At 64.6% G+C, this 25,812-nt stretch overlaps 2 protein-coding genes across 5 annotated transcripts in view; both read left to right on the top strand.

The window, feature by feature from the left end:
• The window catches only part of CACNA1S (calcium voltage-gated channel subunit alpha1 S), a 53,818-nt gene extending 50,766 nt beyond the window's left edge, over window positions 1–3,052 (top strand). The window contains exons 40-44 of the mRNA XM_087761766.1: window positions 257–453; window positions 1,200–1,264; window positions 1,742–1,851; window positions 2,417–2,533; window positions 2,783–3,052. Of these exons, the coding sequence (XP_087617892.1) occupies window positions 257–453; window positions 1,200–1,264; window positions 1,742–1,851; window positions 2,417–2,533; window positions 2,783–3,043 (750 nt within the window). The 3' untranslated portion in view covers window positions 3,044–3,052. The remainder of the gene's footprint in view (window positions 1–256; window positions 454–1,199; window positions 1,265–1,741; window positions 1,852–2,416; window positions 2,534–2,782) is intronic.
• Window positions 3,053–9,508: 6,456 nt separating this feature from the next.
• Window positions 9,509–25,812, top strand: part of KIF21B (kinesin family member 21B) — a 43,051-nt gene continuing 26,747 nt past the window's right edge. For all 4 annotated transcript variants that reach the window (XR_015705709.1, XM_087762057.1, XM_087762058.1 and 1 more), the window contains exons 1-3: window positions 9,509–9,608; window positions 24,072–24,294; window positions 24,656–24,838. Coding sequence is in view for 3 of the 4 variants with exons in the window: in XM_087762057.1 (XP_087618183.1) it covers window positions 9,526–9,608; window positions 24,072–24,294; window positions 24,656–24,838 (489 nt within the window). In the remaining variant the exon portion in view is untranslated. The remainder of the gene's footprint in view (window positions 9,609–24,071; window positions 24,295–24,655; window positions 24,839–25,812) is intronic.

The raw sequence follows: 25,812 nt of genomic DNA on the forward strand, positions 1-25,812 counted from the left end.
GAGGTGGCAGGAGTTGTCATGCACAGGGCTGGCTCTCATCCCAGTGCTGCTGTGTGACCCCCACCCCTCAGTGCCTCAGTTTCCCCACCTGGGCAGTGAAGCTTTTGACACCATGCAGTCTGCAAGGTGCAAGCAGAGAGACAAGCAGAGAGACCGCTGTTCCCGTGGGCACCCCCACATGTCTCCTCCCATGGGAATGGCCCCAGAACAGCCCAGAGCTCCAGGCCTCCTCTGATGCCCTCCCTGTCGGTTGCAGAGGACAGGTGGCTTGTTTGGCCAGGTTGACAGCTTCATGGAGCCCAGCAGCCCCCTGCAGCCCCATGTGGCCAGCCAGAGGCCCCTGCAGTTCACGGAGGCGGGCAACGAGGACCTCGACTCCCCTGTCTTCCTTGATGACTTCCCCCAGGAAGGCAACACCAACGTCAACAACGCCAACAGCAGCTGGCTGGAGGGGTAAGGGCTGGTGAGCCTCGCGTGGGCAGGCAAGGAGGGGCAGAGCTGGGCCATGCCCAGCGGCTCCCAGCAAGGCTGTGCTGGTGGCTGGCTGCACGTCGGTCTTGCCCAGGGGCTCTTCAGGCAGGGGTAAGGCCTGGAGAAGTGGCTGAGTTGCAGCAGCGAGGTCCCTGCAGACTGGGGGAGGAATCGAGCGCTGGCCGTGGAAGTGGCTCCATGGACACAGGAGCTTTGTGCAGAAATTCAGCCCCGTGGGGTGCGAGGCAGGGCCCAGGCAAGGGGACAGGGAGGGCAGAGACCCCTCGCTGGTCCCCAGGCCCCAGCCTGGCAATCCCAGAGATGTCCCCAGAACATGCAGGGTAGCTCCAGGGCTGGTGTGTGTCCCTGTGCGCCCTTCTTGTCCTTCCCATCACTCCTTCATCTCAGTGCCATGAGGATCGAGGTGGACAGCAGGGCTCCAGGGATGGCAGGAACAACCCTTCCCCCTTCCCCGCCAATCTCTGAGTGCCAAGGCCCAGGCAGGGGCCACCAGCGCTTGCCTGGGCACAGGTACAAGGGACAAGGGTTACCAATGTACTTAAGCCTACTTCTTGGGGTCTCCACCCTGCTCATCTGTCCCAGCTGCCCCTCCTGGTCTGCCCCCCCGCTGCATTCCCCGGGGTGGGGAAGGTGGGGAGGGCTGCGGCCCTGGGTGGAGCCGGCACACGGTCCCTGCTCAGGCTGACCCACCTGCCTGCCCTTGCCAGGATGGAGTACGAGGATGAGGTGCGGAGGAAGATGGTGCCAGCAGCACCCAGGCGTCCAGCACGGGGTGAGTCTCAGCATTGTTCCTCTTCTGGGGGATCTGGACCAGCCCAAGGGCCAGGGTAGGGGGAAGGGGCTGATGTTAGCAGGCAGGAGGAGGAGATGCAGATGCCAGCAACTTGGAGGTTAGCTGAGAGCCCCAAGCACAGCGAGACCTGTCTGGGGAGCTCCAGGAGACCCTCCTTCCACCTTCCCACCCTGTGGGGTGATGGAGCATGGAGCCAGTACCTTGGGCTGGGGGAGGACTGGTCACCCTGGGGCAGCAGAGTCACAAGACAGTGTTCGTTTCCACGAACAGGGACTTCTTCCCAACCATGATGAGGAGCCGGCACGGCGCAGTGGCCAGGCACTGGGACTTTGGTTGGTCCTGAACCCCTAAACCCTTTGGTTCCCCCAGTCTAGTTAACCCGTTCCCAGCTGATCTCCTCTGGGTGGCAGTGGTGTCCTTGTGCCCATCTGATGTCCCCACCTTTCCCTCTTGCAGAGCGCAACCACCCCTTACCCATGGAGAGGCTGCAACGGAGGCCGAGCAGGAGGCGAGGGGCCACCTCTGGGGGTCACCCATCATCAGGGCTGCACCTTCTCCCCCAGGAGGTAAAGGGGGCAATGTATGTCCAGAGGCAGCAATAAGGGGGACATGGGTGAACCTCCCTCCCCTCCTGGGAAAGGCTGTCACAGCTGTGCTGTGGAGGAGCCGGTGTCTCTAGGGCTCCCTGCCATGAACCCAGCTTTGCTGGAGCTTTCCTTTCTGATCAGCTCGGGGAAGGAGCCGGGTCCCTACCCCGCTGCTGCAGCGGGCACAGGGTGCTCATCCAAGCTGGGACAGCTCGAAGCAGCATCTCTCTGGTTGCCCAGCTGCCTCCAGAGACGGGGCACAAACAAGGGGTGCGTCAAGTTTGCTCCCACACTCCCCTGGCTGCCCCTGGCTGGCCACAGTGCCTCATCGTCTGGCATGTGCCAGGGCCGGTTCCCAGCTCTCTCTGCCCACGTGGTCCTGCTGGTCCCATTGTGGATGGTGCCCTGGACCTAGCAGCTCTTGCAGGATGGGAGTGCGTGTCCAGGCTGGGGACGGTACCTGCGGCCCCCACATTAACGTGGGAGAGACCTTCCATGGGCATTGCCCAAGCCCAGGCTACAGCTCTCTACTCCTCTTGCCCAGCTGCCTGGAGAGGACGGCACCATGACAGGAATGGCGTCCAGCTCAGGGTACCAGTGGGGTGAAAGCAGTGACCCATGCACATCCTCTACCCCAGCCATCACCTTTCTCATCCAGGAGGTAAGGCAGGGGGCACAGCCTGGCAGAGGGAAAGGCAGGGCTGCCAGGGAGTGAAAGGGGCTGGCAGGGGTGCCATGCTCATGCCAAGCTGTGAGGTTGGAGGGCAAAGCTTAGCTACGAGGGTGAGCAGCAGGTGTGTGCCAGTGCAGAGGGCAGCAGGGAAGAGGAGGCGAGGGTGAGCTGCCTGCAGCAAGGGACGCTTCTACAGACAGAGCACACATTGGGCTGTGACCCCATCCTCTGCTGCAGGCTCTGATCTCCGGGGGCCTTGCGGCTCTGGCCTGTGACCCATCCTTCGTGGCAGTGACCAGGGACGAGATGGCAGCCAGCAGCCAGCTGGAGATGGATGAAGTGGAGAAAGCAGCCGTGGAGCTGCTAAAGGGAAGAGAAACACTGCAGGGCACAAAAACTGGCTCTGCCCCCCAGGGCACCTTGGCCGCATCACCAGCCATCTCCCCAGGGCTCAGCGCAGCCCCCTCCCAAGAGACCATCGCTGTCACTCGCCTGTGAGCCGCCCGCTGATGCAGCCCAGTGGGCACGGTCCCTTCAGGAGCTTGCAGGGGGTTACTGGAGCAATGCCGCGCTGCTCCCCCTCTGCCTGGGGTCCTGGTGGGCTCTGTCCAGCTGCAGGAGGATTTTTGGGCCGGGTCTCCAGGATGCGGGTGCAGGACAGGACAATGCTGTGCTGGCAGGGTCTTGCAAGAGCTGGACAGGTCATTAAAGTGTTCCTGCTGTGTGACTGTGGATCCCCCTATCCCCTCCTTCCCCTGCCACCCTGCCTGCACAGCCTGTGCCCACGGGTGCTCACTGCCTGGCCCGGCCTGGGGAGGGGGCTGCAAATGCGAGCCCACATTTAAGCAGAGCTGGCAATGATTCATGTGGCAGCCTCCAGTCCCCACGCTGCGGGAGAGCTGGCCACTGCAGTGCAATTTCTGTCACTTCAAGTATCTCCAAACACCGCTCTCGGGCTCGGGCACCCACCACTCAGCCCGGCCCGCAGGAGGGTCCCTGCTCCCAGGTGCTCATGCCTCAACCAGCCATTTTGAGGGTGCCAAGCTCTGGGGGTCCCCTGGTATCCCAGCAGCTGGACGCAGCGCCCTTACGTCTCTGCTGGAGCCTATTCCTCCTGCTTGCAGCCAAGCCTGTCCTGTGGGGAGGAGGACAAGAGGCTTGGGCAGATCTACCTTGGGCTGGGGCAGCAGGCAGGCACAGGCTTTATGCCAGAGTGAGGCCTGGGGGCTTCTTGGCTCACCCTCAGAGCTGGGTAAGAAACTGGGGATGGGGCAGAGGCGTGAGAGCATGTCCATGTCTGTGCAGCAGCCCTGGGTCTAACCAAGAGGAGAGCTGGCCGCTGCGGTGCGATTTCTGTCACTTCAGGTATCTCCAAACACCATCTTGGGCACCCACCGCTCAGCCCAGCCCGCAGGAGGGTCTCATCCAGACATCCCCACTGCCCTGCGGGGCACAGGCCAGAGATGCCACAGCCAGGAGAGTGCGGGGAGCACAGTGCCTGCTGCGTGCCCGTGCCGGCGCTGCCCGGCTCTGCCTGCGCACTGTCCACTGCTGCCCGGTATCAAGCAGCAGCTGAGGTTGTTCCTCTCCGGGAATGGGTCTGCCCAGGGGTTTTGCTTTACAGACCTCAGTGCCCCAGGTGGGGTCTGGGTGCCGAGTGCGGGGACAGCCTCTCCAGGCCGTCTCTTTGCTGGGATCTTGCTCTGGAGGGCCCCCAGCCCAGCCGAAGTGGGCAATGCGGGGCTCTTCCTTGCCTGATATATATTAAAATGCAGCAAACTGATGAGTCCCGGGGGAGGTGCTGGATCAATAGAGCTTGACTGCTCTCCAGCAGGGCATTTATTTGTTAACTTAATAAAAGGGAAATGGCTGTTGCTGCGCTCCAGCTGCAGCCTGAGCGCCGGAGAGCCCATCTTGCACAGGGGACATGGCAGCACAGACAGCTTTCCCCCAAGGGGATGCAGGCAATCTGCAGGGGCGGCGTAGGGGCAGCCGCTGCATCCCTTGCTCCCGCTCCACTGCCCCGGGGCAGGACGTGCCCCGCCGACACAGACGCCCAAACGCATCCATCCGCTCCTGAGGAAGGGGCACGGGGCGGTTGCCAGTGAGGCTCTGGCATCTGCTCTGCCGGGGGGACGGCAAGGATGCGCTTCGTTAGTCACAAGGTGAGCGGTGATGGTTTCCTGATGCCTTTAGTGAGGAGCAGAACGGCATGTGCCACTTTCCAAGGCAGGTGGGTGCTCACTGGGGGCTCCATGAAGGGTGACACTATGGTGGGGACATACTGCGGTGATGGGGCAGTGCCTCTGCATGCTCTCCTGGGGGCTGGGGCTGCACAGGGGCTGATTTGCCCCAAACTAGCATCTGGGGGGTCTTTCTTGAGTTGATTTCTAGATGAATTGGGGGGCAGATCTGCCTTGTGACACGGCTGGCACAAGGGTGGGAGTAGGAAGATAGGGCCAGCAACACCACGGCATGGTCACTGCCCCTCTCTGCCTGGAGCTTCGGTGGGGAAGGGTCCAGCCTCAGAAAAAATGGCAGCTCAGGGTGGGAAGTCCCCCCTGACCCAGCTGTCCTTGCAAACATGGCACCCAGGGACAAAGGAAGAGAAATGCCAGCTCCTCACATCCTTGCAGGAAAACAGACAGGCCACGTCCTGCTCATCCCTGTGATGGTGTACTGGAGCTTACCCATCCCAGCAGATGCCAAGCCAGCTCCCGCAGGGCGCAGAGCCCCGCGCACCCGGCTCCTCAGGAGGAGCACGAGCAGATGGGGGAAGGGATGGTGCTGTTGAGTTGAAGGCATCCAGACCCCAGAGCAGAGGGCAGCTGCTGGGCTCCACACTGGGCACAGCTCGGACTTCATTAGCTGTCGGCCACCAGTACTGGCGTGTCTTGGCTGTCCCAGAGCAGATGGGCATCCTCTCCCAGGACGCAGCCTGGGCTCCTCAAAGTAAACCTCAGCGTGCCTCAGTTTCCTCTCACACTCCGTTGCTGTTCACCCTGACATCCACACCGACCTGCAGAGCTGGGGTTTCCCTGTAGGTCCTACACCTGCTTCAGGCTGGGAGATGCGTTTTCTGGCCGAGCCAGAGGCTCCCCGTGGCCCTGTGCAGGCTCTGCCTGCGCTGCCAGCACAGGGCAGCACGTCCGTCTGCCATCAGCCCTGGCAACGTGAAGGCAACTGACAGGGAAGCCAGGACAGGACTCCTTCAGCTCCTCGGTGCCTGCCTGTCCCCAGTCCTGCTCCCTGATGGGCCCTGGACGTGTCCCCCTCACTAGCCTCCCGAGAGCAGGTCACAGGATGGAGCCAATCACCCCGTGGGTACCGTCCTCTGCTGCATGGGTGCCCAGGCTGCTGCTTGCCACGTGGTACGGACGGGGCACGCTGGAGGGCTGTGTCGGCACCTGGGCACCGTCCAGTCGTGCCCATGCCATCACCCTCACCCCCTGCCCTCTTGGGATGGGCTCTTGCCATGGCCTTAGGCAGCCCACAGCGTCACCAGTGCCCCAGCCCCAGTGGCTCCAGCAGGAGCACCCAGCTCACCACTGCCCTGTGCTGGCTCCTGCTGCTCAATGCTGTCGTGTCCCCGCACCGCAGAGCTCTGGGCTGGGACGAGGTGAAGCCATGGAGGTGTCTGAGTGATGGCAGCCACGTGGGGAGGAAAGCCCCGGAGGTGGTCATTCACCTCCATCCTCCTCCAGGCACTGCTGCTGGCAGGGGCAGGGACCTGCAGGGTCCCGGTCTCTGTCCCCTGTCCCAAACCGAGTCACCGCACCCCAGAGCAGGCTGCAAACATCCTTCATCGGCACCGGGGGGCTGGAGGGTTTGGTCTGGAGCCCACACGGGGCTGTCATAACGCCTCTGCGGGGAGGTGTTTCCCTCCTCAGTGCCAAGCATAATGTGGCCTCGTCGGTGGTGGGTGGCTGGGGACAGCGTGTGGGGTGACGGCTGTGCTCAGCACCCCTGCCTCCGCCTGTGGGCACACCCAGCAGCACCTGCACCCTCGTCTACACGCAGTGGTCTCTCACAGGCTGCCCAGCTCCTGCCGCTGCCCCTCGCTGCAATGCCCCCGCATTTGTCTGCTAGCGGGGAGCTGGGGGCCATCTGGGGGGGACACCAGGCCCCCTCCTTGTGTCCCACTCATGAGCTCCCATGTCGCCCCACAGCAGCACCCGAGCCACCGGGCCGGCTGTGAGCCTCTCCCATTCGCACCTGGGGACAGTGGAGCTGGGTGACGGCAGAGGCTCAGGGACAGGACAGGGCAAGAGGGCAGGCAGGAGTGGGCAGGCAGGAGAGGGTGGGCAGGAGAGGGCAGGCAGGAGAGGGCAGGCAGGAGCGGGTGGGCAGGCAGGAGCGGGTAGGCAGGAGAGGGCAGGCAGGAGCGGGCAGGCAGGAAGCCAGGGGGAACGAGATCCCATGTGGGACCCGGGTGCTCCCAAGGCCGGTGAGGGAGTCAGGTCTGGACCAGCTACACCTGGAGGCACTGGGCAGCACCAGGCTGCACTGGGATGTGCTGGGATGCACTGGGCCGAACTAGGCTACGCTAGGCTGATCCAGGGGGCACTGGGCTGCACTGGGCCGCACTGGGCTGGCAGGGAGCTGACGGCCTCCCCAGGCTCCCCCAGCCCCCGGGGTCCTCCCACACCAGGATCTGCCAGGGCCCCGCTCCTCCCCAGGGACGGGCAGCGCCCACCCCGCAGGACCCCGGGCTGCAGTCCCACCGTCCCCGCGGGGGCCGCCCCGCACAGCCCGGTACAGCCCGGTACAGCCCCGGTACATCCCCCGCACAGCCCCGGTACAGCCCCAGTACAGCCCCGCACAGCCCCAGTACAACCCCGGTACAGCCCCGCACAGCCCCAGTACAACCCCGGTACGGCCCCGCACAGCCCCGGTACAGCCCCGGTACAGCCCCACACAGCCCCTGCACAGCCCCCGCACAGCCCCGCACAGCCCGGTACAGCCCGGTACAGCCCCGGTACATCCCCCGCACAGCCCCGGTACAGCCCCAGTACAGCCCCGCACAGCCCCAGTACAACCCCGGTACAGCCCCGCACAGCCCCGGTACAGCCCCGGTACAGCCCCACACAGCCCCTGCACAGCCCCCGCACAGCCCCGCACAGCCCCGGTACAGCCCCCGCACAGCCCCCGCACAGCCCCGCACAGCCCCGGTACAGCCCCGCACAGCCCCGGTACAGCCCGGTACAGCCCCGGTACAGCCCCGCACAGCCCGGTACAGCCCGGTACAGCCCCGGTACATCCCCCGCACAGCCCCGGTACAGCCCCAGTACAGCCCCGCACAGCCCCAGTACAACCCCGGTACAGCCCCGCACAGCCCCAGTACAACCCCGGTACGGCCCCGCACAGCCCCGGTACAGCCCCGGTACAGCCCCACACAGCCCCTGCACAGCCCCCGCACAGCCCCGCACAGCCCCGGTACAGCCCCGGTACAGCCCCGCACAGCCCCGGTACAGCCCCCGCACAGCCCCCGCACAGCCCTGCACAGCCCCGGTACAGCCCCGGTACAGCCTGGTACAGCCCCCGCACAGCCCCCGCACAGCCCCGGTACAGCCCCGCACAGCCCCGCACAGCCCTGCCAGACCGGTACAGCCCCGCACAGCCCCGGTACAGCCCCGCACAGACCGGTACAGCCCCGCACAACCCCGGTACAGCCCCGGTACAGCCCCCGCACAGCCCCGCTGCAGGCGGGGGCACCGTGCGCAGGCGGGAGCGGGGCCGCCGGCCCGGCAGGGGGCAGCAGGGACCGACGGGTGTGAGTGTGAGTGTGAGTGTGTGAGTGTGAGTGTGTGTGAGCGTCTGTGAGCGTGAGTGTGAGAGTGAGTGTGTGTGTGTGAGTGTGTGAATGTGAGAGTGAGTGTGAGTGTGAGAGTGAGTGTGTGAGTGTGAGTGTGAGTGTGAGAGTGAGTGTGTGAGTGTGAGTGTGAGAGAGTGTGTGTGTGTGAGTGTCAGTGTGAGAGTGTGTGAGTGTGAGCATGCGTGTGAGTGTGAGTGTGTGTGTGTGAGTGTGTGTGAGTATGAGTGTGTGTGAGTGAGAGTATGTGAGTGTGTGAATGAGTGAGTGTGTGTGTGAGTGTATGTGAGTGTAAGTGTGTGTGTGTGTGTGAGCGTGAGCGTGTGAGTGTGTGTGTGAGTGTGAGAGCGAGCGTGTGAGTGTGAGCATGCGTGTGAGTGTGCGTGTGCGTGTGTGTGAGAGTGTGTGAATGAGTGAGTGTGTGTGTGAGAGTGTGAGTGTGAGGGTGTGTGAGTGTGAGAGTGTGAGTGTATGTGAGTGTGTGTGTGAGCGTGAGCGTGTGTGTGTGTGAGAGTGAGCGTGTGAGTGTGAGTGTGTGTGAGTGTGTGAATGAGTGTGTGTGTGTGAGAGTGTGTGAGTGTGTGAGTGTGAGAGTGTGAGAGTGACTGTGAGAGCAAGCGTGTGAGTGTGAGTGTGTGTGTGTGTGAGAGTGTGAGTGTGAGCATGCGTGTGAGTGTGCGTGTGTGTGAGTGTGTGAATGAGTGTGTGTGTGAGAGAGTGTGAGTGTGAGTGTCTGTGTGTTGACTCTCTGTGTGTACGCGAGTGTGTGCGTGTGTGTGTGTGTGTGTGTGAGAGGGAGAACGTGTCTGTGGGTGAATGCGGGTGGGGGCCGGATGCGTGTGTGCGGCGCGTGAGGGTGGCGCGGGGGGGTTACGAGTGCGTGCGTGCGTGTGAGTCTGTGCGTGTGCATGTGAGCGTGAGTCCGTGTGCGTGTGAGCGTGTGTGCGGGGGGGTGACTGGGGGGATGCGGGCGTCAGTGTGTGCGCGCGCGTGTGCGGGGGGCTGACAGCTGTGCGCGTGTGCGCGCGTGTGCACGCGTGTCCGTGCGTGTGCGCGCCCCGCGCCCGCCCGCCGGCAGCGCCGCTGGGGGCGTGGCCCCGCCCCGCCCCGCCCCGCACCTGGGGCCGCCCGCCCCCGCCCCGCCCCCGCCCGCCCCCTCCCCCCGCGGATGCTCGCGGCGGCGGCGGCGGCGGCGGCGCTGCCCGCGCGGGGGATGGCGGCCCCCGACAGCTGCGTCAAGGTGGCCGTGAGGTGAGTGCGGGGGCCCGGTGCCGCCGGGGGCCGCAGCCGCGCCGTGCTTGCGGATGCGCGGCTCGGCGCTGCCCGTCCCGGGGCTGCGGGTCCTCCCCCGAGCCGGGCTTTGCCCCCCCCCCCCCCTCCCCGCTGTCCTCCCCCCCGACTCCGCGGCGTTTCGGGGCTGCCCCCCCGCTGCCCACCTCCCCTCCGCTGCGGCCGGGGGCGCTGGGGACCCCGGGGCCTCCCCTGGCGAGCGGGCTGTCGCCCGGCCCTTGCGGCGCGGCGGCTCCCGGCTGCGCCGCGGGCGGGTTCGGCCCCCGGCGGTGTCAGGCGAGGCGCCGCCGGGGGTCCCTGCCCGCCCCCCCCCAGGCGGCGGGAGCGCTGCGGCATCTCGGGGTCCTTTGTGCCGGCTGCGGGCTGGGAACAATGCACCCTGCAGAGCGTGCGCCTCCAGGAAGGAGCCGCCGGGGGGGCTGCGGGAGCGGGGGGGCGCGGGGCTGGGCGGCAGCCGGCGGGGCAGAGCGCGCATCGTCCGCGGGGGCGGCGGGGGGCGGCGGGGCGCGGGGGGCTCTTTGTTAGCGCCGTGCCGGGCGGGGGGGGTTCCGTGCGCAGCCGCTGGGGTCCCGCCGGCGTTCGGCTTCTCCCTGCCCCGAGGGGAGGAGGGAGCCCCGCGGGAGGGGGGGGCCGTGGCCGGCTGTCACGGCCGGCGCTGCCGTCCCCCGTGGCGACCAGCGTGGGGCGGGCGGGCGCCTTCCCCCCGCTCGCCCCCCGCCTGCGCCGGCTCGGCCCGCGGCTTCCGGGCAAGTGGGAGCCCGGCCCGGCCCGCGGCGCCCCGAGCTCCGGGCAGGGGCTGGGAGCGGAGCTGCGCTCGGCGGGATCGGGCCCCCGTGGGGACGCGGCTCGGCCCAGCCCCGCGCGGGTGCCCCGCTCTGGCCGTGCCCTGCCTGGTCCCCCGGCGGGGGGCTGCGGGGTCACCGGGGGAGGGCAGGGCGTGCGGTGCCCCCTGCCCGCACCCCTGACGGTGCTGGGGGCAGCCTGCGGGGGGCTGCGTCCGTCCCCGGAGGAGGATGTGCGGAGGGCACTGCCCTGGCCGGCCCCTGCCTCCCTGGGCAGAGCCAGAGCACAAAAGATGCGGGCGCAGCATCAGTGATGGAGAGAGAGAGGATGGGTGTGGGGCTGCGCGCACTGCTGCCTGTGTGCACGGCTGCCTGCGTGTGCACGCGCGTGTGCGCACCAGGACACCTCCCGCGCTGCCTGCCCGTCCAGTCTTCTGTCTGGGAAGCAGGTGGTGGTGATTTTCTGCCCTGCTCCGGTTGAGAGGCTGAGGATCGGGGCCAGGCTGTGGTGTTCAAGGCTGGGGGAGCTGCAGGGGAGGTGACAGCATCCCGCCGGTGCGGGTGCTGCTGGAGCGCCTGAGCAGGGGCAGGGCTGAGCTGTGCCAAGGCCGGGGCGTCCGTGCCAGGACACTGACCCGGGAACCGAGTGATGCCGGTGGCTGGGGGGTGGAGATTTCCTGCTGGCCAGACTCTTCCCGTCCTCCATCCTGCATTTCTCTCGGGATGAAGCCTTTTAACAAAGGCCCGGCTCAAGGCCGGGGTCCCTTTTGCCCGGGAGATGGAGTGGGTGCTGCTGGGGATGGTGGCTGTGGAGTCATTTCTGCGGGGCTCTTCCCCCCGAATCCCTTTAGCCCCTGCCAGCGCTGGGGTCGAGGGGAGGGATCACGACTGGGAGGTGACTTGAATATGCAGCATTGCGGTGGGGCTGGGGTGTCCATGGCGAGGATCCGGGGAGCGGGGGGGGGGGTGGGGTGGGGTGTCCAACTCTCTCCCACCCCCTCCTTGAGAGAGCGAGCCAGCATCCCACTTGGTGCAGCCGGTGGGTGCCAGGCGGCTGGGGCGGTGCGGGTGGCGAAGGTGAGGCGGCAGGACAAAGGAGGAGGGCTGGGAGCAAGGAGGCTGCGAGACAAAGCAGGCAGGTCGCAGCGCCATGCGGGAAGGTGGCTCTGAGGCTGGGCCGAGTGCACAAGGGCCGAACCGCTCTCCCTGCGGACCACCCGCCTTTTCTGCCACAGCAGCCCCGGGGGGCTGGCGATGGGGCCCCTCCTGCCCTGGGCCGGGAGCAGAGCAAGGTTTTGCTTTGTGAGTGCCGTGACACCCCGCCGGTGCAGCGGCCGGGCTGCGGGGGTCTCCAAGACCCCCCCACCCTCCGAGCAAACCTGCCCACAGATCCCACCTCCCTCGGCCGTCAGAACACGGAGGAGGTTGAATGCCTCTGGGTTCCGGCAGGGCACGGACCAAAGCTCCCCTTTTGTCTCTTTGTAAATAAGATGCATGTGCCAGCTGTGCCATTTCTTCAGAGTCTCTGTGTCCATGGTGCTGGTGGGAGTGAGGTGGGACCTGGGGAAGGGCTGGGGACACTGGGAAGCGATGGGGGCTTTGGAGGAAGGTGCTGTGTGCTGCTGGGGTTAAATGGACTGGGTGGTGGGGATGGTCCAGCTGATGTCAAGAGGTGCTGCAGCCATCGGACCCATCTCTGGGGCCTCACAGAGCCTCAGGGTGGGAGGAATGGGGACAGAGGAGCAGGGGTGCTGGGGCTGTGCTGTCCTTGGGGGGACCCAGTTCTTGCTGGCCTGGCAGGAGGAGGCAGGAGAGATGCTGTGGTGTTTCACTATCAACTTCACAGGTTCCCATCTTCCTCTCGGGAGATGCTCAGCTGCCCCATTGGCACTGGGGGTCCAAAGGACCCAGGTGCCGAGCCACTGATTGGGGCACAGGGGTGTTATTTAGGCTCCCTGTGTGCCAGGAGTGAAATGGCTGGTACCTGCTGCAGCACTGCTGTCAGCAGAGGGAAATGCAGGCCCAGCGGCTGCTCCTGGCCCAGGGGCTGATTTGTACCTGCACCTCGTACCTGCAACTCAGACCTGCACCGTCTGCAAGGGCAGGGCTGGATCCTGCCCTGACTCCCGCCCTTGCCGCAGGCAGGGTCTGCTTTCACTCGCCCGTCGGCAGTAAGCCCGGCATGTCGCTCCATGGGCGCGTCCGAGCTCGCTGGCTCCAGCAGGAAGCGATGGGGCCGAGCTGCCGGCGGCAGTCAGGTTGGGCGCCCGCGCGCCCTGCGCCGCTGTAACGGTCTCAGCCGGGAAGCTGCCGCCTGCTGCGGTGGTGCTGAGCGGGGCGGCGCGCGAGCCCTCGCTCCTTGCTGCTGAGGGTGGGTTCCGCAGAGACTGGGGAAGGCAACAACTGCTGTTTCTTTCTGTAGGTGACCTTCAAATGGGTGGCTGCAACGCAGCCAGCTCGGCAGCTCCCAGCTCGTGCCCTCCATCTGGGAGCACAGCCGTGGATTTGGGGCTCACGCCTCCCCTTGAGCCTCAGCAGCACCCCTCCCTGCAGCACCCCTCCCTGCAGCACCCCAGCTCGCAGTCAGGTGCTGTCGGCTCTTGCAGCCGCAGCGAGCCAGGGGTGCAGCGGGGGAGCAGGACTCCCCGTGCCGGTTGCAGGAGGTGGAGCCCAGCCCCGTTGCGCACGGGTGGCTTTGCTGTGTCAGGAAGGGCTGATGGCGCGTATTGACCCGGAGGCCATTAAACTCCTTGGCCAGGGGAGGTCTGAGAAGCCTGGCCGGCTGCAGAAACGCTCCCCGAAGGCACTTTCAAACCACCCAGCTCATTGGACAGAAAGTGCCAGAGCTGCCCGCGGCACCCGAGCGCGCCTGGCCGGCTGCGGAGACTCAGGAAACGGAGCTTGTGAAATTGGGGAAGGAAGTTGAGTCGGATTTCAAGTTTATTTAAACCCTGCAACCTCCAGTGCTCTGCTGCTCTCGTAAACACTCCAGCCGTGATGCTCTGTGCTCCACGCGGGCAGCCTGGTGCTGGCAGTCTCCTGCCTCGGGGAGCTGCTGCCTGCTCCTCCTCGGGAAGAAGGACGGGATGTGCTGCTCGGGACGGGACAGACTTGCGCGCCCATCGCCATGTGCCCTGCAGGGCCTTGGCTCAGTGGGAGCGTGCTGGCAAAGGCCACGTGCCCAGATCAGCTGGGCTCCCGGCCCTGCCAGGGTCCTGGCATCTTTGCTGCCACGTGGCCGGGGCTCCTCTGCCTGCTGGGATGGTTTCTGCAAACCCAAAGCCTCCGGGACCAGCTGGGGTCGGTCCCTGAGGAGGTGGAGTTGTTGTAGCCCTTCCAAACCAGCTCCTGCCAGGGCAGTTTTGGGTCCGGATGGAGAGGTGGTGCGAGCCCAACTCATGCTATGTCTGTGCGCCTGCTCCCCAGGGGCTCCAGCGTGGAGAGGGGGGGAACAGCCCAGTATCCACTGCCCTCCACCACCACGGTGCTCCTGCAGCTCAGCCCCTTGCGTGGTCCCGTGGGGACATGGTGGAGTGGCTCGTGGGACACTGTCTCCTGCCAGCTCTGGCTGGTGTTGGGCTGGTTTTGCTCAGATGTCATGGGGAGAGATGAGGCAAACCCACCCCACTGCACGGGATGGGCCTGGCTCCTGTGGTGATGGGGGGACAGCCCGTCCTGGGGTGGTGGCACAGCCCAGCCCTGGGGTGCCCCGTCTCCTGTTCCCAGGGGCTGGGGGTTCCCTGGTGAGCAGCCCTCATCCCGGGAAGGAAGTATCTCAGGAGGCTGCTATAGCCTGTGGGTGCTGCGCAGGTAGAGCACCGGTGCGGGCACCCCCAGCCGCTTTCCCCATCCTTTGCCTCCACCAAGGGCAGCTCAGCCCAGGCAACGGGGGCCCCCCATGTCCTGTGACTGTTTTGCTGCTGTGCTGAACCCATCCGGGCGAGCTGCTGCTCTTCGGTTTCACTTTGGGGCTTCCCAACCCCAGCTCAACGCAGGGGTGTGCATGCTCTGGGCTCCCAGTGAGCCGGGTTAAATCGGCCTCCCTGGTCTGGAGAGAGATGTGGGGGGCTGTGGCGGGTGGGGGGCCCTTCGGGGTCGTGGAGGGAAGTGCTGAGCCCAGGTGTGTGGGCGCGAGGGGTTCTTCTGCGCCTGGCTTCAATCAGGCGCACGCTCGCCGGCTTTTGCAGCGGAAATGTTAGAATGGGGATGGAGACGGTGCCGGCGCGAGGGGTGAGCAGGACCGCGCCCTGCGGTCCCACACAGACGTGCCATCGCCTGCAGCATCGCTCGGAGCAAAGTAGCTTTAAGAGGCTTTTGATACCTGCACCCATCACCCATCAGGAAGGGATTTAAATACGTAATGCCATGAAGTCTCAGGAGCTTGGGAGGCTGGGGCTGTCTCTAAGCCAGAAGACAGAGCCAGCTGCAGCTTTCCTGTACCAGCAGTGAAATTGGGGGCAGGAGAAAATTGCAGGAGATGAAGCCCTAAACAAAGCTGTCAGGAACACGGCTCCTGGCCCCCGAGAGGGAAGGCGATACCCCCGCCGAGCCCGCTGCTAATTGAGGAGCCAGCCCTGGCCAGGCTGCTGTCGTGCTGTTCCTGCTGGCGGGGGGTGGTCCCGCGGGGCTGGTTCCTGCTGGAGGCTGTCAAAACAGTCCCTGTCCTTGGTTAAACAGCCAGCAGGTTTGGGATGTGGTGGATTGTGAGGGCAGCTGCTGCCGGGCTCTGCTACAGGAGATCAGCACGCCGCGGGGTGACTCCCCACCCTGGTTGGATGCTGCTGGGTTTCTGCTTTGGCTCGGTGGGAGGGAAGGCGACCGGCCTCCCGCCACCCCTTCCCCTCCAGGCAGACTGGGAGCTGGTCCGGTGCTGCCCTGGCACGTCCCCGTCACCCCGCTGGCTCTGCACTGCTGTGAGGGCGGGGGCGGCTGGTAGCCCCATTCCGCTTGGCATCTGCCCCTCTGCCCTGCTCCATGTGGACACAACATGGTCGTCGTCCCCATTTCCAAGTGAGGGTTAGGGGCTGAGCCCAAGGTCCCAGGGATCCCAGCGAAATCCCTTCCCCTCCTCTGCAGCTCCGTGGGGCCAGGGCGCGGTGGGGGAGGTTTCTTCTCACAGCTTGCTGTAGCCGAGCCTGGCCTCAAGCTCGCCTGTCCCATGGTCCCCCCACCCCACGTAACCCCGTGCGCCTGTGAACACCCATGCCTGGCTGTTGTTCTTGGTGGGTGCCCCTGTGGTGTCCTGGGGGGGTGGCTCAGCAGCCCCCCTCCAGGCTCTGGGTCTGTTCTCCCAGTGGCGCCAGCACCGAGGGCAAAGCCCTGGGCACTGGCACTGCGGCGGCCCAAGGAGTGTTCCTGCACCAGCCTGGCCTTCCCCAGGGCTGAAAGATTTAATAAAGGTCCTTCTGCCCCCTGCCCCTGGGCTTTGCTGCAGCCAGGGCCCCACCGGCTCTCAGCCCCCTCCCTGGAGAGCGGTGCAGCCTGACCTTTAGCACCAGGCACAAAACTGCCTCCGACTTCTTCCCCGGGCTCTTCCTTCGTCCTCGGCCACAGCCTGGGGCACGTCTGAGCACTGGAGCCCAGGGACCCAGGTATGGGTGTTCAGGGGAGAGGGATGGCGGGAGGCAGGGGGCAGGTGGGGCAGGGTGGGATGTGCCGGGTCTGTTCAGCACATTCTTCCCCAGAAGTTGCAGGAGTCCTATGAGCTTAATGCGAGCTTCTGCGCTGCTGGGTGTAATAACCCAAATAACGCATTGGCAGAACCCTGTGGGTGTGCTGGGGCTGCTTGGGTGGCGGGAGCGGGATGTCTCCATCCCTGTGCTGGTCTGGAGGGGATGAGCAACGTGGGCAAAGGAGGGAAGGCGGTGTGTTGGGAGAGAAGGGCTGGAGCTGGGCTCCTGGTCCTTGCCTTCCCCTCTGCCCTCCAGGCGCTGAGCAAGGGCCCTTCCTTGGCCCAGTGCTGCAGGGCTGGGAGGCACAACCCGGCCCCTGCCTGCATTAGGAGGGGGGTCTCTCCGGCCATGTCGCTGCGGTCTCTCCAGCCGTGTTGCTGTGGTCTCTGCACATCTATTATTTCATGCTGCACCTTCCCAAGGACGATATTAGGCCAAAACGTGCCCGTTCCCTTTCCAGCTCTGGGACCTGGTTTGCTCCTGGGTGCTTTGTAGCATTCCCCCATCCTGCTGGCCAAGGGCCTGGGATTTTTTTTTTTTTTTTTTTTTTTTGTGCCACCCGCTCTCCTGTCGTGTGGGCAAGTTGTTCCAGATGTCCCCTGTGGGCTCTGGGGTTGCAGCAGCATCTGCCAAGATCGGGTTGTTTCCCCAGTGGCAACCAGAGTGTGCCGGGGGGCTGCAGGTGTGCCTGCTTTCCAGGGCCGGGAAAGTATGTATCTCCAGTATGGATGCGCCAGTACTGGGGTGGGACTGGGACACGGGGACCTCACAGGGGCACCTGGGAAAGGGAGAGACCCTGTGGGTGATTCACTGGCTTGGGAGGGCATGGGAGCCTCAGTACCGGGGTGCAGAGTTGGGAGGGGGCATGTGTCCGTCTGTCTCCCTTGGACTTGTGGCATCTCTGTGCCCCCGCAGGGTCAGGCCGATGGCCCGTCAGGCCCAGAGGCTCCTGGGAAATGATGGTTTCCTATCACTCTCTAGTAACTGCTGACGCTGCTGCTGAGCCGGCAGTTTCGTGGCCGTTCCCGTGTGGTCGGAGGGGAGCGCGGGCCCTGCCAGGGTATGCGTTGAGTCGCGTGTGCTGCCACACGTGTGTTTCCTTGTGCTGCCCACCCTGCCTGGGGTTTTGGGGCCCCGCACCCCTTTGCGGGTGACTGTCCCAGGTTGGTCATTTGCAAACATCCTCGTGGTGTTTCCCAGCCTCTTCCCTTGGGCAGGTCCAGCACAGAGCTGATGGCATTGCCAGTCACTTAGGGGGGTGAAGGAGGAGTCCAGGGAGATCCCGAACTCGGTCCGCTCCTGCTCCCCTCTAGGCTGGGTAAAGCCTCTGCCCGCTGCCTTGGGCTGGGTGCCCCCGGGCACTGGGTCCCCGTGTAGGTAGCGCGTCGCTCGTCCCCGACCCGCGTTGGGTCTTTGTGTGGAGCAGATGGTGCAGCTCAGCGCCGGTGTGCTCCTGCCAGAGCTAATGAGCAGCACATGGCAGCTGTCAAGACCTGATTTAAAGGTTTCCCTAAGCCTGGGAAAGGAGGATTAGGGGGGGCCGGGGTGCCCTGGGGTCCAAGGCAGCGGGGTTTGCCCCGCAGGGGAGCAGGCTGGGCGGCCGGGAGCTGGGCACAGCCAGCACATCCATGCACACAATCTGTATTGGGGTTGCTTCCTTGGGAGATGGATGTGGGGTGGAAGCATGTCCCTCCACTGAGCCGTGCCCAGCACGCCTCCATGCACACCCCAGCTCTGTGGGGACCTGCCTGTCCCCAGGCTGCCCGCTGCTGCGGGGGGTGGGGACCCAGCAGCCGGGGAGCCCCGTCTTGCCCCCGGTGCTGGTCCAGCTGCGCTGGCCGTGGCACCCTCTGCTTTGGTGATGTTTGGCTGGAGCGAGCGATCGTGTGGCGTGGGCGGCTCCGCAGGCAGGCTGAGCCTGGTGCTTTCCCGTGTTGTGCTCGCTCCTGCTCGGAGGTGGCTTGCTATATCTCTTAATTGGAGCGTTTGCTGACCAGACCTGGCAGTCCCTGGGGAGCCTGATTCAATTTTCTCTGATTGCTGAGCTGCTTCTCTGCCGCGGTAATTAAATGCTTAACTTTGTCTTGATTTGGGTCCAAAGCAACCTGTGTGCAAACAGCCAGCCCTTGGCAGCCAGCCCTCTCCTGGGACCCCGTGCGCAGGGGGGAATGGGGCTGGGGGTATCCCTTCCCAGGCAATGGGGCAGATCCCCCACGGGATGAGGCCTGGGGAGCCGCTGTCTGCTGGTGAGGGTGGGCGGCCCCACGCTTGCTGCGCTGGCCTGGAGATATCGGAAAACCTGGAGCGCTTTGCTCTGATCTTACGCTGGTGATGCTGGCAGCAGCTGGCTGCCTGGGGAGCTGCTTGGTCAGGTTGAGCACCCTGCACACTGCTGTGCTGCACCCCATGTGCCACAAACGGTCTTGCCTGTTGGGTTTGCAATGCCTGGGGTGTCCTAGGGGAGCACAGGACGATGTTAGAGCTGCTCTCCTCCTGGCTGTCCTGTGCTGCTGGATGGGATCGCAGGGCAGCAGCACAGCATGGAGAGCAGGTTTGGGGCAGGGGAGAGCAAAGCAGAGGAGGCAGCAAGGCTGGCGGATGCTCCTTCAGCTCCAGTGCTGGGGAGGCTGGAGGGAGCGCGAGCAGGGCGAATGTGGGTGACGCAGAGAGTGGGGATGGGAGCAGGGCGAACGCAGGTGATGCGGGGATGGGAGCAAGGCAAACACGGGCAATGTGGGGATGGGAGTGGGGTGAACACAAGGTCATGTGGGGAAGGGGAATGGGGCAAATGCAGGCAATGTGGGCAGCAGGGCGATGTGGGAATGGAAGCGGGGTGAACACAGGTGATGCAGGGAGCGGGGATGGGAGCAGGATGAACGTGGGCAATGTGGGGAGCGAGGCCAGGCGCTGCCTGGGCTTGCCCATCCCGCCTGTCTTGGCAGGCACGCATCCACAGCAGCCGGGCTGCACGGCAGGTCGGGGTCTGCCAGCTCCGACCCCTGCCAGCCCACAGCGGCAGAGGTGCCTGCGGCCAGGTGGGGGGCAGTGCCCCAGCCCCTCACCTGGTGCCGGAGCTGCCAGCATTGCAGCGGGCAGCCTTGCCCCTCTGGAGACAGGGTGGATGAGAGCAAGTTGCTCCGAGCCTCCGGGGCCTGGCACAGGGAGGGAAAATGCTGTGGAGCTCTTCCACCCGCCGCTCCCCGGCTCTCTGGCTCGGCTCCCTGGGAAAGCAGCCCTGCCTGGCTGGGCAGCCTGCTTGGCTCCGGCCTCGGGAGGGGAGAGGACCGGCTCCTTGCAGGGGGTCTGCAGGCAGCCACCCTCCTTTCCAGAGTGGTCGCGGAGGGACAGGAGCTCCCTGCTGCAGCAGGGGCAGGCTCTGCCCATCCGCAATTGCAAGGTTATAAAAGGCAGTGAAAGGCAGCTGCAGCTGAGGGGTCACCTGCACCCCCAGTCTGGAGCGGCTGCCCCGCAGCCCCCGCAAGCACTGAGAAATGGCGAGTGGGTGAGTGCTCGGCCTCCCTGGGCAGCTGGGACAGCCCCTGTTTGAGCTGGACGCTGCTGGGTGAGGGTCTGGGGGAGGCTGGATCCCCTCTGCCCCCATGCCCATCCTCTCCTGCCGGGCTGTGCCCGGTGGGGTGGCCAGCCTGCCCCGGGGGGGGCTGTGTCCCAGCAGGGTGGCGCGGCCTGCAGGGGCTTGGTGTCTGCCTGGCTGCGGGTGCAGGTGTTTTGGTGTGTGAGGGTGTCGTGGCTCTCACCGTGGGCAGGAGGGTTATGGGAGTGTGCTGCCACAGCTTTGGCAAAGAGCTGGGGGCCAAAGGATGCTCTGGAGCCCCTTGGGGTTGCCATAGCGGTGAGCTGGGAGGGGGGAACTGAGGCAGTCGGGTGAGGAGGCAGGGGGACACAAGGACATGAACCCAGCAGTCCTTGTCAGCCGAGTTGTGCCTTCCTGTGCAAGGAAACAGCCTCCCTTTGGTGCACCGGGGAAGCTGGGTGGTGTCTGCTGGTGGGCGCAGCCCTGACATGGGAATACTGGTTGTGCTCAGTGTGGTGAACCCCATCCCCTCCACTGGTTGCAGGCCCTGAGATGCTGGGACGGGCATGTCTCTCCTGCCGGGGTGGAGGGACCCCCAAGCCAACCCTACGAGGGCTGCCTGTGGGAGCTGGCTGCCCTGCAGTGCCCATCCAGCACTTGGCTCCCAGCCTTGCTCGGCTTCCCCCTGGCCAAACGCTGGCATAGGGCAGCGGCGCTGAACAACTTGGCCTTTGTGCTTGCCGCCGAGCGCGCCCGTGTGCACGCTGAAGCTCCCTGCCCCTCGGGGTGCAGGACCCGCTCCCCCCTTCCTCCCAGATGCTCAGTCGCCCTGGCAGCCCAGCCGTGGAGACGGCACTTTCATGGCTTGCCAGCCTGGCAGGGAAGGGAAGGAGAGCGATGGAGAGGCTCCCAGCTGAGGTCCCCTTTGTGTCCCTGTGCGGCTGCGGGCTTTCCCTGGCACACACACTGCTCGTGCTGCCGGGTTTGGATGCTGATGCTGGAGCAGGCAGGCTCCTGCCATGCCACCCGTCATCGCCCCAGCGAGAGCTGCCGGTTTGGGAAGGAGCAGTCTCCACCCCTGCCTGCGCCTCTGTCTCTGTCTGTGCGTCCGTCTGCCTCCCAACCCTGTGTGTCGGGTGCCCGGGGCTGGGAAGAGGCCAGGTTTGCTTGGCAGGAGCGCTCAGCCGGGACTGTGCAGCTCTGTCCTGGGCGCTCAGTCCCTTGTCACCGTCCCTTTGCAGTGAGCTGAGCATGGCGGGGCTGGAGGTGGTGGCCGGGCTCATGCTGCCGCTGTGGTCCTGCCGGCGCTCTCCTCCCTGGGTGTGTTGCCTGTGCCGAGGCTGGTTTATCAGCATGGGTGGGAGGGAGACGGGGCTGGCACTGATCGTCTTGCTGGCCCCAGGGCAGCTTGCGTCCTCCCCGAGCCAGCTTTGAGCAGGAGAAGCAGTCACCTGTGCCAGCGTGGGGACGGCCGGACGCAGGCTGCCCGGTGGAGCTGGGGCTGCGTTCTGCTCCTGCCCGAGCTGAGGGGTGGCGAGGCAGCACCCCACTGGTTAAGTGCTGGTTTATTTTGGTTGCTGCTTAGCAGATAAGTCTCTAATAACCATAGGAGCCTGTGCCATGGGCTCCCAGGGGATCAGCCGGGCTCTCTGTGGGTGTCCCAGCCCTTTCAGACAGGGCACCCTGGCGTGTTTGGCTCTGCAATGGGTCCTGGTGCTGGGCACAAGCTGTCCTTCTGGCTGGTGGCCCAGAACCAGGTGCAGAGCAGGTTGGCTGGCTGTGTCCAGATGCAGGTGAGGGAAAAGCTCCATCATCCCGCAGGTTGGGCCCTGACAGCATCACACCCAGTTCTTGCAGACCCATGGACAGACAGGACATGGCCAGCATCTTTTTTGGTAGAGACTGGGACAAGGAGTGCCAGAACTTACCCAGACGGTGACTTTATGACCACCAAAGTTACTGATCTCTGTTACAGAGCAGGGAAACTGAGGCAGAGCATGGCAAGCGCTGCCAGCTCCCCCAGCGTCACCTGGTGGGGTTGAGGACAGGGCCAAGGAGAGGGCCCGCGCTGGCTCCGCAGATGCTTGTGTCATGTTTGGAAGTGGTATCGTGGTGCCTAGGCATGACTTGAACTACACGTGAATGCCTACCTGGCCCGACCAGGGTCTGACGTTGCCCGGTGCCTGGCATGGTGATGTTCCTCTTGGGAGGGCAGGGATGGGACCTCCCGGTGTTGGAGAGCTGGGACAGTTGGACATTGGGGAGCAGGAGGAGCAGCTGCACTGGCCTAGGGGAACCCTCTGCGATGTCTCTTGGTGGCCATGTAAATCTCCTGTGATGCTGGGTGGCATCTCTGTACTGTCCCATGCAGGGCTGTGGCTGCTGGCACTTGTCCTTGCCTTCCTGCTCCACTTGTCCTGCTCTTGTAGTGGGGGTCTGTAGTATTCACACACCAGCTGGCAGCAGCTCCCAAGGACATCCCCCGGTGATGCTTGGCTGATTGCTGGGAGAGCAGGACCCTCCCGGGGCATTTCTGTGTCTCAAGTCACCCTGGGGAGATGGGACAGCGTGTTGAGGGCTGCCACCTGGATCCCCTGCAGCCCCCGCAGGTCCCCTGGCTGTGAGAGCCAGGGCGAGCAATGGGGTCCCTCGGGTGCTTGGAGCTGGCTGGGCAGCGAGGTCTGGGGAGAGGGACTGGGGGAGACAGCGGTGTTGGCGTGTGGACGTCTGGCACAGCCCAGCGTGGGCAGGCTTGCGGTGGGTCCCCAAATGCCCAATGGAAAATTCATGTGCGCACATCCCTCCAACACTGCCGCTCATCCTCTCTTCTAAACCCCCGTGCACATATTTAATCACCTGGGGGGAGGCGGGGGGGGAAAGACAGAAAGAAATCTTTTGCCGAAAACCCTGTTCTCATTTTTCTTGAGAGGAAAACAAAATTTCCAAAAATGCCCTGGTTCCAGTTTGTTCATCTGCCCGTTCCCCTGGGACACTGTCCCTGCGCATGTCTGGGGTGGGGAGGGGGAGAAGCGCATCATGCTGGTCAAAAAGTAATTAAAGCTGGGGTTAATTTTCCTAGAGGAGGGTGGGACCCTGGGAAGGCGATGGGAGCGAGTCTAAAGCTGAGCACATCAGAAGCTGCTTTCTATTGTGGCTGCTGAGCTAAATATACCCACGGACGCACAGAGCTGTTCCCACACGTCTGCTGCTCAGGCTCCCGGCGGGGTGAGCGGGGTGCTCGCGCTGCCTCCCGCCCCACTGGGGACACCCTGGCCCCCCAAACACGGTGGGGTTTGGCCCTCCCAGGCTTTGCCTGCCGCCAACCAGGCTGGCGAGGAGCGGTGGCTTGTGCAGAGCCCCAATCCGCAAAGCGTCTGCTGCGGTCGCTGCGCCGGCTTGCCAGCGATGCGGCTTCGGAGGAATTAATAGCTGTGTTTATGAAGCACCCAGGGAGGGGAGATGTGCAGTCATTAGCTCTAATGAGAGCTGTTTGCCATGGCGCTTGGCTCCGCACTCCCTCTTTCTCCACGAGTCCCCCAGGACCAGCCAGCTTCCCGCAGCTGGCACATCCAACGAAACCCGGAGCTGCTGCAACCCTAACACAGGCCAGTGCCTGCACCGAAGCAGAGCCGTGCCTGCATGGGTCCGGCCGTTCTGCACCCAGATTTCTTGGGGAGGGGTTGAGCGCGGTGGGTGGGGATGCGGCGGGTTGGTGGTGCATGCCGCCAGAGCCAGGAGCCCAGCACAGCCTCGCCTGTCCCCTTCCCATCTGCCGAGTCCACGGCTGGGGACAGCCGTCGGGCTGGGCGGTGGTTTGGATTAGGCGGTTGTTTTGGTGTTGGGACTGTCTCGTCGTGTTTTTGCATTTTGTATTTCAAGCCTTTGTAACTGCAGTTTGATCTCGCTGCCTCTCAGGCGAGCATGGCTGGCTGCAGCGCATCCTGGCTGCCCGCCCGTACCCTGGCAGTCCCCGTCAGGGCTGCTTCGATGTATTGATCGGTGTCTACGTGCAGCCCAGAGCTCGCTGCGGGGCCGGGGGCATCGCGGTGAATGAGCCAGCAGGGGCGTGGGGAGGTGCGCTGGGCCGTATTCAGCTGTTGGTGCGAGGGCAGTTTTAAGTGCAGGCTGCGTGTCGTTACCGGGTCTGCCTGGGCCATGGTACCCAGCCCTGCCTGTCACCTCCGCTGCGGAGGTGGCTGGTGGCATCGCTGGGATGCACCAACTTCTTTTCTCAGCCACAAATGGATCAAGGTTGTCGCTGGGTGAAGCACCCCCTGCACTGTTTGCTCCACACCGCAGGCAGAGGTGCTGCTGGTCCCCTGCCCGCAGCAGCCACGGTTCCAGCATGGGCCACGGTCGCGTCCTCAGGACCAGGCTCGTGTCCCCTATGACGGGGGTGAGCCCTGAGGCTGCCCTCAGCCCGCTTCTCTTCCCGCAGGATCCGTCCCCAACTGTCCAAAGAGAAAATAGAGGGATGTCACATCTGCACCTCGGTGACACCTGGCGAGCCTCAGGTGCTGCTGGGGAAGGACAAAGCCTTCACCTACGACTTTGTCTTTGACCTGGACACATGGCAGGAGCAGATCTACACGACGTGCGTGGGCAAGCTCATCGAAGGCTGCTTCGAGGGCTACAATGCCACCGTGCTGGCATACGGCCAGGTACGTGCCCTGCCTTCTCCTTGGGCTCTGGCATGGGCATTGGGCTCTTCTGCAGTGCTGGGGATGCTGAGGTGGCACCTGCAGAGGTTAGGGAAGGTGGGGGGTGTACGAGCTCCTGGGGATGGAGGGGACGGAGAGTTGTCCCTGGGCTGGGTGAGAGCTGGGGCAGGGGCTGGCCTTGGGTGGGAGGAGGGAGAGGCAGGGCTGGGTGGGTCATGGGAGCCCGTGTGGTGGTGGGGATCAGAGGGGCTCAGCAGAGGCGTTTGGGGAGCCTGGGGTGGCAGGGGGAGGTGTGGGGCGCAGTGGACAGAGCTGAGCCTGGGAGGGCCCAGCCAGCTCCCCCCTCGCTGCCTCCTTGCAGACTGGCGCGGGGAAGACGTACACCATGGGCACTGGCTTCGACATGAACATCTCTGAGGATGAGCAGGGCATCATCCCGCGGGCCATCGGCCACCTCTTCAGCGGCATCGAGGAGCGCAAGCGGGCGGCGCAGAGTCAGGGAGTGGCAGCACCCGAGTTCAAAGTCAGCGCCCAGTTCCTGGAGGTGGGTGACAGCAGGTCTGGGTGACGCTGTGGCCCTGCCCTGTCCTTTGCTCAGCTCCCATGTCCTAGGCAGCTTGAGTCCTCCCTGTCCTGGCTGCTCCCCGGCTGAGCTGGACCCTACAGCAGGCATGTGGCCGGGGATGCCAGGGCAGAGGAGACTCAAAGCACGTGAATGTTGTTGACCTCGTGATGGCCCCAAACTGGGGTGGCACTTTCTGGGCTGCAGGGAGCATCTGCCATGGGGAAGGGGCTTATGCCTTGGTCCCCTGGCGATTCGGGGGGCTCTGGGCTCACTTACTCCTGTTTGAAGTCGAGGATAGCAGCATACCTGCTCCCCTGGGACTGGACCAGCGTTCCCAGTGAAAGAAGGAGAGGAAAAAGTGCCATTCTTGTGGGGATTTGAGGAAGGGCTGTGTTATTTCCCATGTCCTTTGCTGCGTCTTTGACCTCGAGAATGCTTCATTGCATCCTCTCCCGCCTCTGCTTTGGCCTCTCCATTTGAAAAGCCTCTCCTTTTAACTGCTTCTTTCCCTGGAAAAGTTTGTCCCACAAAGCCTGTGGCCCTTGCGTGTCTGCAGCAGTTCCCCTGGGGGCTGGTCCTGGGGTGAAAGTGCAAAGAAGTTCAGGATGGGAACTGGTTTAAGGCCCTGGTGAGAAAACATAGGGGGGTGGTGGTGGTGAGCAAAGCTGAGCTCCTGAACAAACTTAATCTGGTTGGTGTCCCGATCTGGGGTACAGCCCAGAGGAGACAGGCAGGCAGAGGGAGAGGCCCCGTGCTGTGATCTTGCCTCCACGTGGCTTTGGTGGCCATCGCATCTGGGTTCCTCCAGATGTCGATGGCCTGGAGATGGGAAGCAGTGCCCAAAGTCACCTCCTAGCCCGGAGGGCCTCTCCTTGCTGGAGAAATCCTTCCCAATCCGCTTTCCATCTGCAGAGCCCTTGTTAGCTCCCATGGTGCTGTTGTGTCCGGCCACC

The sequence above is a fragment of the Nipponia nippon genome, unplaced genomic scaffold (genome assembly GCF_047370975.1).
Source record: "Nipponia nippon isolate SJK-2023a ecotype South Korea unplaced genomic scaffold, ASM4737097v1 scaffold_25, whole genome shotgun sequence".
NCBI lineage: Eukaryota > Metazoa > Chordata > Aves > Pelecaniformes > Threskiornithidae > Nipponia > Nipponia nippon.